Genomic DNA, 13,732 nt, shown 5'->3' with positions numbered 1-13,732 from the left:
GCACCTGCAGGCATGGAAATGCTCCAATGTTATAGACGATTAAGGCAAAAGTTATGAGAGGTGGTGTGGTATTGTGGCTGCTAGATCAATTCCTGATCTGCCTTGCTTTGGTTTGTGACACTTCTCTGTTCCTTAGTTTACTCACCTGTAAAATAAAAACAATAGTAACATACCTCATGTGGTTTTAGGAGGAATAAATGGAGTTGACAGTTAGAACAGTACCCAGTACATCCTAATATAGAAGTGTTTGCTATTATTATGGTCAGTTATTGCCTATTCTCAACAGGTTCAGAGCCCTTGAATCTTGCAGGATGGCCAATGCACATCTTGACGAAGCAGGACAAAGAGCCAGTGGGGATATTAAGTTTTAAGTCAGGGCGATTGGTTCTTGGTACCAGCACCAAGGGATCTTCTCATATCACAAACAATGATTATCCCTCAAGTAGGTCAGCGTGGCACAAAATACACGATCTGTGATAGGAAATACTTTTCTGAATAGCCTATGCCTTTTCTGCCTGCATTTTCATTTTCAGTACATGTGCCTGATTTGTTTCTTTTCTTTTTTAAAATGTGGTGAGCTTCACACACTAGGCTTCTGTACCACCTGTATAAGGAGCTACCACCACCAGAGACCCAGATGCATGGAACTCATACCAAATCAACTTTTCTTTAAAAAGAAGTCTTTAATTGGACAATACTTTAATTCTCTAAACAGTGTTATGGTAGTTGACCACATTTTGAAATTATCTTTGTCTTGTTTGGAACTTGAATGGCATGAAAAATTTCCCTCTGCTTCCTTACCCTCTCCCAAGGGTCATTTTCCCCGCTCTTTTCTCTGCTCTGCCTGGCCTCTGACCCTGCCCAGCTCTGCTGTTTTCATGGACTTCTGAATCTAATTAATGTCTTAGTGGCTATATAAGTGAATTATGTAGGCAGGAGGATGTTGGAAACTTTGAGGAAGGTACCTTCCTTGGGGAAAACCTGGTTTTGCACACAAAAAAACAAGGAATGCAAAAGGAGGGGGTAGAATGTCAGTAAAGTGTAAAACGTTGGTAACAGACTTACATGCATTAACTGTTTCCTGATGAGCAGATGCAACCTTAGGAGCATCTCTTTTGAAATCTGGGCAATATCAGCCATTATGGAATCTGGCTGAGGGGACAGAGTCCAAATATGCCGCCATTGCATATCAGCCTCAGCCACACAACTGGGGTATTGGCACCCCTCCCTCTCCCCTTTCCAGCCAGTTCACAACTGTGTGTGGGCAGTATGTCCTTAGATGATCTCTGAAATGACCCTGGCTTCCAGGGCCACAGAACGTTCTCACACTCTCCAGGATGCGGGCAGGCAAGGGGGAGGGGGCCAGAGTGCTGAAGTTCTCCGCCAGAGGATACTGTCAGAGAGCCCAAGGCAGAGATGGTCCCTATGCCCCATGTTTCCATGGAAACATAGAAGGAGTGATGACAGCCAGCACAGCCACACCATCTGCTCGGGACCTGGTGAATGATGAAAAAAATAGAAAAAGAAAGGCATCTTGGATCCTAGGCTAGAACCACTCTGAGATACCAGTGAAGAGGGAAAGGCCTGGAGACACCAGAACTCCTAAGTGGATTAAAATCCAAGCTGTCCTGAGGCTCGACATAGTAGTATGTAATTTGCAAGCAGAAACCCTAGAGGGCTTGTCCTGCAATCCCTAGATACAGTTACAAACATCCATGACGCCTCTGGAAGGAGAAGCAGATCTGCAGCCTTGCTGGAACAGGAGAGACGGCGTAGTGACACACAACGCTGGAGGAGGTGGAGTAGGGGCTCCCATCACCTTCCAGCAAGACCACCTGCCCAGTTGGCCTCTGGCCAGGCATACTTTTCTGGGGGAATGGTGGGATTACAAAAGAAAAATTTTCACCTGGTCACAAAAGAGACTTCTGAGTTGCAGCCACGTCTTCAGAACAAGGCATGAATTAATAAAGCCATGCACAGTCTCTCTTCTCTCAATTCGTATCCAAAGGGAGATCTTAGTTGGACGCCTCAGATTTGCTTCTGGGTCTATTCCAGGTTGGCGGAATGTGAGTGGGGCCCTCGCTGAGTGCACTTGTAGGCCTGCCCCAGACTCAGAGGATTCATTTCTTAGTCCCTTTTGTGCATAGATTTACCCTAAACAAACAAACCTGACCTAGGAAGCCAAGCAGCTCCTCTCCTTTAGCTGCCCCACTCTCTGTAATATTACCTACATCCATCTGGGGGAAAAGTCCCTCAAGTCTCAAGGTCTTTAATATGCACAGAAGCTACATCAGCTTCCTAGGAAACACCGGTTTTTATTTTTAGTTTTAATTTAGGTAGTCTCTTACTCCTTTACAAAAAAATCTTCCCTTTTAGTTCTGGCATTCTAATCCCAGGAAGTCCAAGCCCTTTTTTGCTTTGTATTTAGGATTTAAAAATTTGACAACTAGCTTAAGCACTGGTTATGGTATGTGTACTTCGGGGCTGGAGGATAATAGGAACATCTTAATAGACCAGATAAATAATAATAATAATAAAGATCTCTCTATACAGGTTTCCATTAACTGTTCTACATTTTACTTGTAAATACCATGAATTTAGATTTATTTCCATAACAACTTTGTAAAAATGGTATCTATAATTATTATTTGGGTTTCTTCAAAAGCCCCTATTCTCCAGCTGGACACTATACACAAATATATACACTAGAAATAAAAGTATTAATGCAACTTCCCCTACGTTAGAGGCCCCAAACAGAAAATAAGAGCTATTCCTGAAGAAAAAAATTTAAGTACCCACAAGTGAAATTGCTTTAGGCTCAAGTACCCTTATTTATTAAGACGAGGCACCGTGTTTAAATTCAAGTATAAATCTACTCATTACTATGTGGTTTTGGGGGAGAAGGCTTCTAGGAGTAAACCACTCCACCAGCTCTATACCCCCAGTGCTTTCTCTCTTTCCTTTTCTGGAACCATCTATTTATCTGCAGCCTCCATGGTGAGGGCAAATCTGTATCTTGAGCTTCAAGCCCGGGATGGGACTCCCAGTAAACACGGTTCTGTTTGTTCTTCAGCCCTCCTTTGTATAAACAGATGTGGTGGGAAGGGAAGGAAAGCCAGACCTCTGTGATAGACGGGAGGCAGCCTTTCTGGAGAAGCTTCCCGGCTGCAGCCACGAGCACAGGGACAGGATGCATTTCTCACTCAGGCAGTGGAACTGGCAGTTCTTCCAGAGAGGGGCTGTTCCTCTCGCCCTCCTCCACCCTCCACCCCCATCCTTCGTTCCTGGGAATGCTGTCTGGGTGGCTCAGCCATCTCACTTTTGCCAGAGCAAACATTTCCAACGAGGCTCTGCTAGGGAGATATTAGGAAGAGAGATTTTTTTCCTTCTCTCCAAATACACTATAGACTGGGATTGGAGAAGACAGCCCTTCACACCTGTACTTTCTCCTGTATTCACAATCTCTTTGTTCTTTTGTCACTTTGTTACTACCTTCAATTAATGAGGGAGGTTTTTTTTTTTTTTTTAAGATTTTATTTATTTATTTTTCCCCAAAGCCCCAGTAGATAGTTGTGTGTCATAGCTGCACATCCTTCTAGTTGCTGTATGTGGGACGCGGCCTCAGCATGGCCGGAGAAGCAGTGCGTCGGTGCGAGCCCGGGATCCGAACCCGGGTCGCCAGCAGTGGAGCGCGCTCACTTAACCACCAAGCCACGGGGCCGGCCCAATGAGGGAGGTTTTTAGGGGCTGGGAGTTGTAAGCTTGTAAAATAACAATTCTGCTTTCTCAAACTGTGTTGATGCTCACCCTGCCTTAGTTTATTGTTTTACATTTTGCACATTAGTTATGGATGCTAACAAAGGAAGAACTACTTCAGAGCTGAGGAAGAAAGGAAAGCTAAGCTCAACCTTTGTTTTGTAATCCAACTCCGAATAGGAAGTAATTCTCATTGGTCTTTTCTTCTACATGTTCTCCAGGTTTAGATTGTTAATCCTGGTTCAGAGGTCAGGGAGGTGAGGAGGGTGACTCCTAGGCTTGACTCTGGAGGGATCCTGTGACTTCTACCCAAGGGTCTAGATTTCTGGAAGCTTCAGTCAGTGGTTCTTTTTGTCCAGAGTGAACAAAAGAGAGAGTATCAGAAGGGCCTCGCTTATGGCAGGGAACTGGGAATTGGTGCAAACGGTGGGACATAATGACACTGCTCCGTACTGCTCTCTCCAGGAATCCTTTGGAACCCTGAGTGAGGCTATGGCCAAGAGGACAGGAGAGTCAGGGGACTGAGGAGGGGTTCCCGGTTTGGGCCAGCTGTGGAGAAACAGCTATGGCCCAAATCTAGACGTGGGCTTCTCAGCACATCTACAAAAGTAAGGCAGGGGAAAACGTTCTTTAAAATCAAGGAAGCAATAACAATACGGACTTGATTTTTAGGAGTCATAATGATACTCTATCATCCTTCCAGCTGACAATATGCCACTCTCCAGACAGGAGATGGGGCGGGAAGTTTGCCGTCTACACCCAGAGGCCTGTCCCCGCTCCCTGTGAGAAATAAAAAGAAAGGAGGTTGGTTTTCAGGGCCTGGCCAGCTGGAGGATGGTGGGACCCCCACTGTAGGCCAAACTGCAGGTCCTGTCAGAAGAGGTCTCCTCCCTGCCTCCGCTTTATTTTACTCAACTTAGACTCTAGATATTGTAAACGACTCGTTCATGGCGCTGCCGTAAGCTGCACAGTTAACTCTCCCCGCTCCCGGGGCGGCCAGGGAATTTCCCAGCACCCGCTCCAGGTCTGCAGCCTGGACCCGGCCTGCGGGAGCGCCGAGAGGGTCCAGGGAATCCTGGGCTCAGAAGGAAGTGCGTGCCGACCGAGGAGGGCCGGGCGAGGGCGAGGCAGAAGATGCGGCAGGCCGGGCCGGCTCAGCATCCCCCTCCGCTCGGCGGCGCCGCCTTTCCCGTGGCCCTCGCTCGCAGGACAGCCCCGAGCAGCCCGGGCTGCCGAGGGTCAGCGGGCCGCAGAGCCGCGGGGAGGGGCGGCGCGGCCTGCGAGCGCCGCGGGACGCGGGGAGCGGCGCGGGGAGCGCAGGGGCGCGCGGGGCGGGCGCGGCGCGGGGCTCTCGGTGCGCGCGCCTCGGCCTCGCCCGCGCACACGCGCCTCCCCGAGGAGAAAGAGGCGGGCGGGCGGGCGCAGAGCTCCGCGGCGGCGGCGGCTGCAGCGGGCCGGGCCGCCGCGAGGGAGGGGCGGAGGGGCGGGCGCGGGGCGGGGGAGCGAGGCGGCGGCGGCGCGGCGAGCTCGCCGCTCTCTCCGGAGTGTGCCTGCGCGCGAGCCGGCGAGCGGGTGAGTGCGGCGGCCGCCGCCGCCCGGCCGGCCCGGAGTCGGGGGGGGGGCGCCGGGAGCCCCGACCCGGGGGGCGCGGCGGGCGGGCGGCGGCCGGGATGCACCTTGAGCGGCGCCTTTCGTTGCAGCGCGCGGGCGGCCCGAGCCTCGGCGGCGGCGGCGGCGGCGGCGCTGACACCGACACCTCCCACCATGGACAGCTTCGACTTAGCCCTGCTCCAGGAATGGGACCTCGAGTCGCTGTGGTGAGTCCCGGTGCCGGCGCCTGGGCAGGCGGGAGCGGCGAGGGGCGGCCGCGGCGGCCCGCGCGCCCTTACCTGGGCCGGGGGCTCCGGGCGGCCGGCCGCCGTGGGGGTGGGGTGGGTCGGGGGGCCCGCCGCGTTGGCTCCTTCCTGCCTCCCCCGGGTGGATGCAAGGCCGCCTTCCCATCTTCTTGCCCCCCTTTCCTGTCCCCTCCCCCGGTGCTGCCCGCCTCAGCCCAGGGGCCGGTGATCTGGGGAGCCAGGGCCAGAGCGCAACCGTGGAGAGAAAAGAACCAATTTCTAGAACGTGTCACTAGTGCCCAGGGATCCACCCCTCGACCCCCTAGCCCCTCTCACCTCCCTTCCCTCTATTTGCGCCCCCTCCCTCTTCTCCGAGAGCCTCTGGTGCGCACCAGCGACCCCCTGGAGTTGGTGCTGCTGCGAAGTGCCCTTAGAGGATGCTCCAGACTCCTGCCTGTCTGCGCCGGGTCTCGGCGGCAGCATCCTTTCTGTCTCCCACTCACTCCCACCCGAGATGGAAAGTGAACGCCCGGGGCAGGGGGCGCGTGTTTCTCCGTGCCGGAATTCCAGAGGCCTTGGCCCGGGGAGACTCATTTCTTCGAGGTTCCCAATTCCTGTGGGCCCTTTCTTCACACCTCACCACAGTTGTACTCCTCCTCCCCACTCCAGCCCACTCCGGCGCCCAGTGTCTCTCTTTATTCCACGCTCACAGCTCGCAGCCTGGCGAGCGGGCGGCCGCGGGAGCACTCCGGGGTCTGAGGCTCCGGGTTCTCACACTGAGGAGCTGCTGTGGGTAAATCGCCGCTAGAAGCAGTTTAATTCTAGTTGCGGGTGTCTTAAAAATCCCATTGGCTGCTTCAGCATCCCTTTTATCCCCCCCCCACCCCCCCGCCCCCAGGGTTTCCAACCAGCCCTATTCAGGTGGTGAAATTATTGCCTGCATATTCCTGGAGCAACTTGTGTTATGTTTAATATTTACGGGAATGAACATCTGCGGGAACAAGCATATTAACTGCACTCTGTTCTGCCTCTGGTAATCGCTTATGGTAGAGCTGAGGTGGTTTTCTTTTTCTTTTTTTTTTTTTTGCTTTAATTCAGTAAAGAGTTCACATGTGTCTAAAACTGCAAGTGGTGTGCGCATGAATATGCAATGTACCATTGTAAAGCTAGACTGCTTTATGATTTATAGGTCATAGGGAGGATATATGTATATTTTCAGTGATTTAGGCTTCTGGTGACTTTTATCTTTCTAAAGCCAGGTGTCACAAACTCTACTGGACACAAAGCTAGCGCATTATTGATCACTTTCTTATAAAAGATCCGATGATGAGTAAGTGCAGCTTGCTCTGCACAATGCTGGCGCCTATAAAATACACAAGGATGGGCCCTAATGTAATAAAACTTTTATATATTACACTGGAAACTTCAAAGAGCCAGTGTAAAAAGAATATGAAACATGTTATTACTCTATAAAAGTTGCTAATTACTGTGTTGTTGCTCCTGGGGTTATTTCAGCCTTTCATTTACAGATACCTATTGTTTTACAGGTTTGCATTGAGAAGTGTTGGTTTCTGGCACAAATTCAATAGGTTTCCGGATAGAAACTGCTTTGAAAATGACTCGTGCTTTTAAAAGGCAGTTTTTCGGTCAAAGGGAAGAACTTATTGTTTTGTCATATTTTTATGCTGCTTGTCTGCTTGCTGATTCAAATTGAAGCCCCCTCATGACTTCTGCAAGTAATTTTTGACATTCTCAGCCATAATTTGGGGGCTTTTCCAGCCCAGGGCTTTTATTACCCTTTGCATCCTTAGTTCCCAGGTGAGTTACCTGGAGCACAGTTACACAATAAATGTCTGGTGAATTGACTTGAAATTTACATTAGCGACAGAACATTTATTATTTTAAAAATGAAAAAAATTAAGGATTTTAAAAAAGTTACTGTACATGCAATCAGATTTTAATCAATGCCTCAGTTTCTCTTTGGCTTATGAAACTGTGCGGGCTTTCTTGCGTACAACAGAGAAGGACAGTTTGGCTTGACTGAGGGAGAGTTTTTAGTTTACAGATGCAGAATTTACATTTTCCAAAAGCTGATAAGTATCAACCAAACTCTTTGAGTATGCATTTCAAACACAGTCATTTTCTCAGTCATGGATGAATTTTTGGATGGTATTTTCTAACTCAATTTTGTGGTTTACTTTTAAGTTTATACGTTGTTTATGGTTTGCTTTTAAGCTTATAGGTGATCAAAATAACTAACCTTTGAGTACTTTCTGTGTCAAATGTTTTCATATCCATTGTTTTCTTGTTTGGATTTCATAACAATCCTGGAGCTGGTAAGTGGTAGTAGTCCCATTTCATAGACAGGGAAATAGAGGCTTTGAACTGCAAAATGACTTGACTGAGACTGTAAAACAAATGACAGCAGAATTTTTAAACTAAGATTTACTGAACACTTATCATTTACCAGACACTGTTCTAAGGACACTGCATCTTTTAACTCTGTTCTAAATAGATTGCATTTTTTAGGTCATTTAATCCTCACAACAACCTTAGGAAGCAAGTACTGTTATTATTCCCATTTGACAGATTGGGAAATTGAGGGTGGGGAAGATCAGGTACCCTGCCCAAGGCCACGCTTCTAGAACTGGAGGAGCCATATTCAAACCAAATGTTAATTTCAAAGATCAGTTTTCTGACTTCAAATACCTTACATTTTCTGCAGTACTGCAGATATCTCCCAGTTGATGAGGGCGGCTCAGAAGTTAGTTACAAAATAAAACCTTGATGGACTGCAAGTTAAGGTTCTGTTATAATATCAAAGAAAGAGAAGGTCAGAGCCCTAAATGATATTGATATAAAATTAAAAATTTGAAAACAAAATACCATGATTTTGGAAATTATGCCTGCCCTATATGAATTAATTTATAAAATATATATAAATTTAAAATAAAGACCACTAGAAACTTCTTCCTTTAATTCATCTTAGAAAAACACTTTTCCTTGGAGAGGGTGGGGGAAGGTACAGGTTAATGGCAAAAGAGGATGGTATTTTAATCCCTAACAATTTTTTCTAATTGGTGGGCATCCTCTTCCAATAAAACAAATTGCAGTTTGTTAGTTGTGACTGTGGCTTTGAACCTGAGCTAGCTTAGTCTAGTGGTCACAGCAATTGTCCCCAAATGACTGTATAGACAATATGAAGAGTACTGTTGAACATGATCAATTGATAGATAATCAGTTCATAATTCAGGAACCATCTCCTCCACCTCCTTGCACACCCTTCCCCCCAACTCAGAAACACCCATACTTATTTTTCAAGGGAGGTCTTTTGAGCCTGAATTGTCCAGGTAGCTGTTTCAGCTTTACTTTTCAGCCACACCTTAAGCTGAGAAGGGTAGCTCTAATTTCCACCTCTAATTCCACTTCCCATTTCTGGTTTGAAGCAAGAGTGGAGGACGTGGAAGGAGGTGAAGGCTCTCGTCCTGCACCCAGCTCCATAGCTTCAGTCAGTAGAGTGGAATCCCTGAAGGGCTGGGGACTCAGTAAGTTTACAGGGGCGGATATCAGAGGAGCAGCACCTCTTCTCACCCTCCCACCTCATTCCCCTCTGCCCTTCTTCCTGTTCTCCACCAGCTTTTGAGCTGCTGGAAATACAAGCCATTTCTCAGGGCCTTTCAAATGATGACCATCCCTTTCAACAGGCTAACCATTGCTTTCATATATTCACTTAACAAATATTTATTGATCATCTCTTAAGTACAAGACCTTGTGCTGGTTGCTCTAGGGGATACAAAGATGAGTAAACCATGGGTAGTGCACGTTATGTCTAGTAGAGGAGTGAGACACATATACAAATAAAAAAGGAAGTTTTCAGCGCTGGTGATTCAGAAGAGAGAAAGACCATACTTGGGACTGGGGTGGGTGGTGGAGGAGGGAAAGAGGAAAAATTGAGTTAAAAAAAAAAAAAAAGGCTTCCATGGAAAAGGTGGCCTTTGAACTAAGCCTTGGAAGATGAATGGGATTTTTACAGACGGTGGGGGTGGGGGTATTGAGAGGACATAGAGGCATCTTGGGCAAAGAAAGAACTCGAACAAAGGCTTTCATGGTGTCTCTGAAAGATCCTTTTATGAATCATGGTGGAATTACCTATACCAAGTATTTTGAAGATGCAGAACTTTGTAATCATGAAGTGGTTTCAGTGAATGAGGAAAGTTTTCCAAATGAACTTAGTCAAAACTGTAGTTAATTGTCCTTAAATATAAACACATTTTAGTTATTGGGGAGAAAGCCTATTGAAATACAATAGAAATATTCAGATCACTCTCTACTAATCCCCCCATCCCCTAATAGCTTCACATAGGCCAGAATCCATTTACTTTTGTTCAAATAGGCATTATACTTTATATTCTTCCAAATTGGAACCTTTGAAGTTGTAATAAATGGATTGTTTCATACTCATCAATTTGTTCAGTTCAATAAGCATTCATAGACTTTGAGGCATTGCTATATGATAGGTACTGTAGAGCAGTGGCTTACAAGTGGTTTTAAGACTATGACTCACAGTAACGAATACGTTTAACATTGCAACCCACTTCATCATTTGTGCACACACATACGCATAACTGAAACAAGTGTCATGAAATAACACCCTTACTATGTGTGATGCACTTTGATATTTTCTATTCTATTTCCATTCTTTTTCTTTTTTTTTTTTAAATTTCCCATTTATTCATAGGTGGAAACTCGCAGTTTAAAAAACACCCTACTGTAGGGGATGCAGAGAGAAAAGAGAGTGTTTGCTGGGAACTTGTGGGAGAATAAGCCAGAGAGTAAATATCTGCAGTACAAAGCTAACACTGCCCGTTTGAGGGGGCCGAGAACACATCCTGTAGAGAGTAGGAGACCTTCACGGTAGAGTTGCATTTGAAATGGATCCTGGAGAGGTAGAATTTCAAAAGGAGAAAATAAAAGGGAGGAGAGTCCACGTGGAGGGAGGACTGTGACTAGAAATAAGGAGGAAATAAAGTGTGGAACTTGTTTGGTGAAGATCAAGTTATTAACTAATGTAGACCGGGGATGGACCGCACTCCTGTAGGGGGAGGAGGGAAGCAGTAGGCCGCTAACAACTTAGTCTCTACAGGGATGCTTCCACGTAGTGCCTGCTGACTCGCTTTGCTCTCTTCAAATCAACCCCCAGCGGACAGGCGCAGGCCTCCTTAGCCAGGCTTCCCAAGCTCTTCCTAGTGTCAGAAACCTGCCCCAGACCCCCATCTTGACCCACAGGTGCCTCGACTCTTTCTTCCAGCCCCAGCAAAGCAAACATTTTAAGGCCTACCCCTGTCCCTTTTGTCACCCTTAGGGGTCAAGGCGGGTCACCAGAACACAAAGACGCAAAGACGTGCGCCCGGGGACCCACCGCGTGCGCTCAGCGTGGGCGGAACTCGGGCGTTCTGCAGCTGATTGGTTGAGAGAGAGCACCCTAGTTGGTCGTGCTCACTCTCATTGGCCAAAAGTGGCTGTGTGGTTGGCTGCGGCGGCTCTCATTGGCTGAGAGCCCCAGAGCGCGCCAAGGGCATGGCAAAGGCCGCGCGCGGCAGGTGCGGGGATGAAGATATTTGCAAGAGTGCCTTCCAGGGTTAGGGCCTGGGAGCTGCAGCCATAAAAGGGCTGGTCGCCAGCGTGGACGAGGCGGGGAGGTGTCGATGGGAAGCAGTGAAGTGCTGGGGGCAGGGAGCTGAGTGCCGCATCCACTTGTGAGGAGCGTCAACCTGGCACCATGGGTGGTGTGTTTTGGAGAAGGCGAGGTGGGGAGACTGGTTAATTCAGGGCGCTCAAGTTGAGGATTCAGGCTTGGCTGGGGGCTGCGAGGATGCCAGAGTGGATGTGCATTGGATCTGCAGATGGGTTTCAACCAAATGTCTTTTGATGACGATGAAGGTGTGTATCGTGTATGGGGAAATGATTCCTTCCTGTGTTCCAGATTCTCTTTTGTGACAATGTAGGAGGGTTATAAAATGCTGAGAATCTATTTTGGGAGAATGTCCCTGTGAACCAGCATGGGTCTAATAATGACACTTTAGATTTAGCAACTTGAACGAGGCCCTTTGGCATAATATTGGTTAAAATAACAGTTAAATTAAGAAAAAATTAATCTCAAAATAGAATGCAAGATTTTTTTGTGTGTAAATGGAATTTTTAACCTGGAATAAGTTTTCCTGTTGAAATTTTCTTTATTTTTGGAATAAAGCCTTGGTGGCAAAATTAAGGCCATTAAAGACAATTCTAATATCGTTTAATAGTAACGTAATGTTTCCTTGTTTTATTTCAAAGTGAAATCCATAAAACTTATTTTCAATGTTGCCTGTTCTCGTTTGTCTACGAATTTAATTGAGGTTTCTGAATTCAGCTGGCTCCAACCTTGCTTTCTCTTTGGCCCTGGGCAGCTCACAATTTTTCTCATTTCCTTTTCTCAGTCTTGGTTTAATCACTTATAAAATGACAGCACTTATGCTGGCCTACCTCATAAGGTTGTGATGTTAAGTAATAAAAGTGTCAATTGCTTTGTGAATGCCAAATGTAGTTCCTTTAATACCCTTTGCTTCCTTATAAACGTCTCTTTATCATAAACAAGGAAGGATACAGAAAGGCCACATTGGGTCAGGTCATCCATCTGGTGTAGAGTTCTGTCCCTGGCAGTGGAACCCAGCGACATTTTTGAGTAGAGGTTGGTAGTTTTTCTTAGTTGTGCATCGCAGTCTAGCAGACAAATATGCCCTTACTAGTTGTACTACTAACATATGTAGATATATTAACCATTACATAATCTTTGATGTTTCACTGAGAATGTATTGAATTACCACCGATTACGTCAAATGACTTCATTTGGCACTGTGGGTCTCGTTAAATTATGTCAGGCTAATCATAATTTAGTTTCAATAGAAACAAAATAGACTATTTTGGATCCCACACCATCCAAGAAACTAAATGGGTTTAGTCTATGGAGACTAACACCTGGGGACCTGATAGGAGCCCTGGAGGGTTTGAAGGAGTTTCCTTGGGAAGGGGGAATGGAGTTGTTCTGGGTGCTCATGGGCACAGGTAAGATCAGCAGTAGTGAGAGTAACAGTGATGTGACACAGCTGTCTTAGAGGGTGACAGTTACCCATCTCTGGGAGGCTGTAGACTCCCTGCCAGGTATTTTGTAGAAAGAGGTTCCTGGGTCAGTGGACCAGCAGCAATAAGTTGTCTCTGAGACTCCTTCCAACTTAAAAATTCTGGGATCATTCCCATCAGAGGAGAGCAGGAATCAGAGTGCAGAAGTCAGTGATTGTATCCACTTGTGTGTTTGTCCTGCTTGCAATTTCTCCACTCATATGTGGAGGAAGGCGTAGAGGGTACTTAAACTTCTTCATGTAATTTCTTCCCAGGAGGTTCATTGTTGGCGGATGTTAACACAAATGACTGTAATTGGGAGACCACTCTCACATAGCAACTCAGTGTAGAGTTATGTGCTTAACTTGATGCTGAAAATAGTTTCATTTTTCCTTTTTTATGGACAGGAAATTAGTTTTCAGAAATCCTCTGGAGTGCTGTAATGTGAGTCTGTTAGTCTTAGTTAAATTTTTCTTGTCGTACCTCTACTGTGTACCTGAGTCATGAAGGGACAGAACAAATTTTCTGTCAGTGTTCATTGAAATGTTAATTAGTTACCTGGCAGTTTAGATAGAAAAGGGCTTTCTTATAGTGGATCATCACCAGTTCTGGGAAGTAATCTGTCAGTTTTTGTTTTAAAATTTCAAAATATATTTGTTTTTCTATAAAATGTATCTCGAGGAAGAAAAGACCCAGAACTTAGAAAACTGTTTTGAGAACATAGGTCGGTGTACTTAACAGTCTCCCAGGACAGTGCTTTTCAAACGTTAATGTGATCCAGATGACTTAAGGATCTTGATAAAATATGGATTCTGATTAAATAGGTCCAGGGTGAGGCTACGAGTCTGTTTCTTTTCTTTTTTTTGTTTTTTAATTTTATTTATTTATTTTTTTCCCCCAAAGCCCCAGTAGATAGTTGTATGTCATAGCTGCACATCCTTCTAGTTGCTGTATGTGGGACGCGGCCTCAGCATGGCTGAAGAAGC

At 46.4% G+C, this 13,732-nt stretch overlaps 1 protein-coding gene across 2 annotated transcripts in view; it reads left to right on the top strand.

The window, feature by feature from the left end:
• The first annotated feature begins 5,475 nt into the window (after nucleotides 1-5,475).
• AFF3 (ALF transcription elongation factor 3) overlaps nucleotides 5,476-13,732 on the top strand; it is a 526,894-nt gene continuing 518,637 nt past the window's right edge. For both annotated transcript variants that reach the window (XM_087426220.1, XM_087426221.1), the window contains exon 1: nucleotides 5,476-5,573. In XM_087426220.1, coding sequence (XP_087282346.1) covers nucleotides 5,521-5,573 — 53 coding nt within the window. In that variant the 5' untranslated portion in view covers nucleotides 5,476-5,520. The remainder of the gene's footprint in view (nucleotides 5,574-13,732) is intronic.

This window comes from Ceratotherium simum, chromosome 40 (genome assembly GCF_057802395.1).
Source record: "Ceratotherium simum simum isolate JZ-2026a chromosome 40, ASM5780239v1, whole genome shotgun sequence".
Lineage (NCBI taxonomy): Eukaryota > Metazoa > Chordata > Mammalia > Perissodactyla > Rhinocerotidae > Ceratotherium > Ceratotherium simum.
This window is presented reverse-complemented; position numbering and strand designations above follow the sequence as displayed.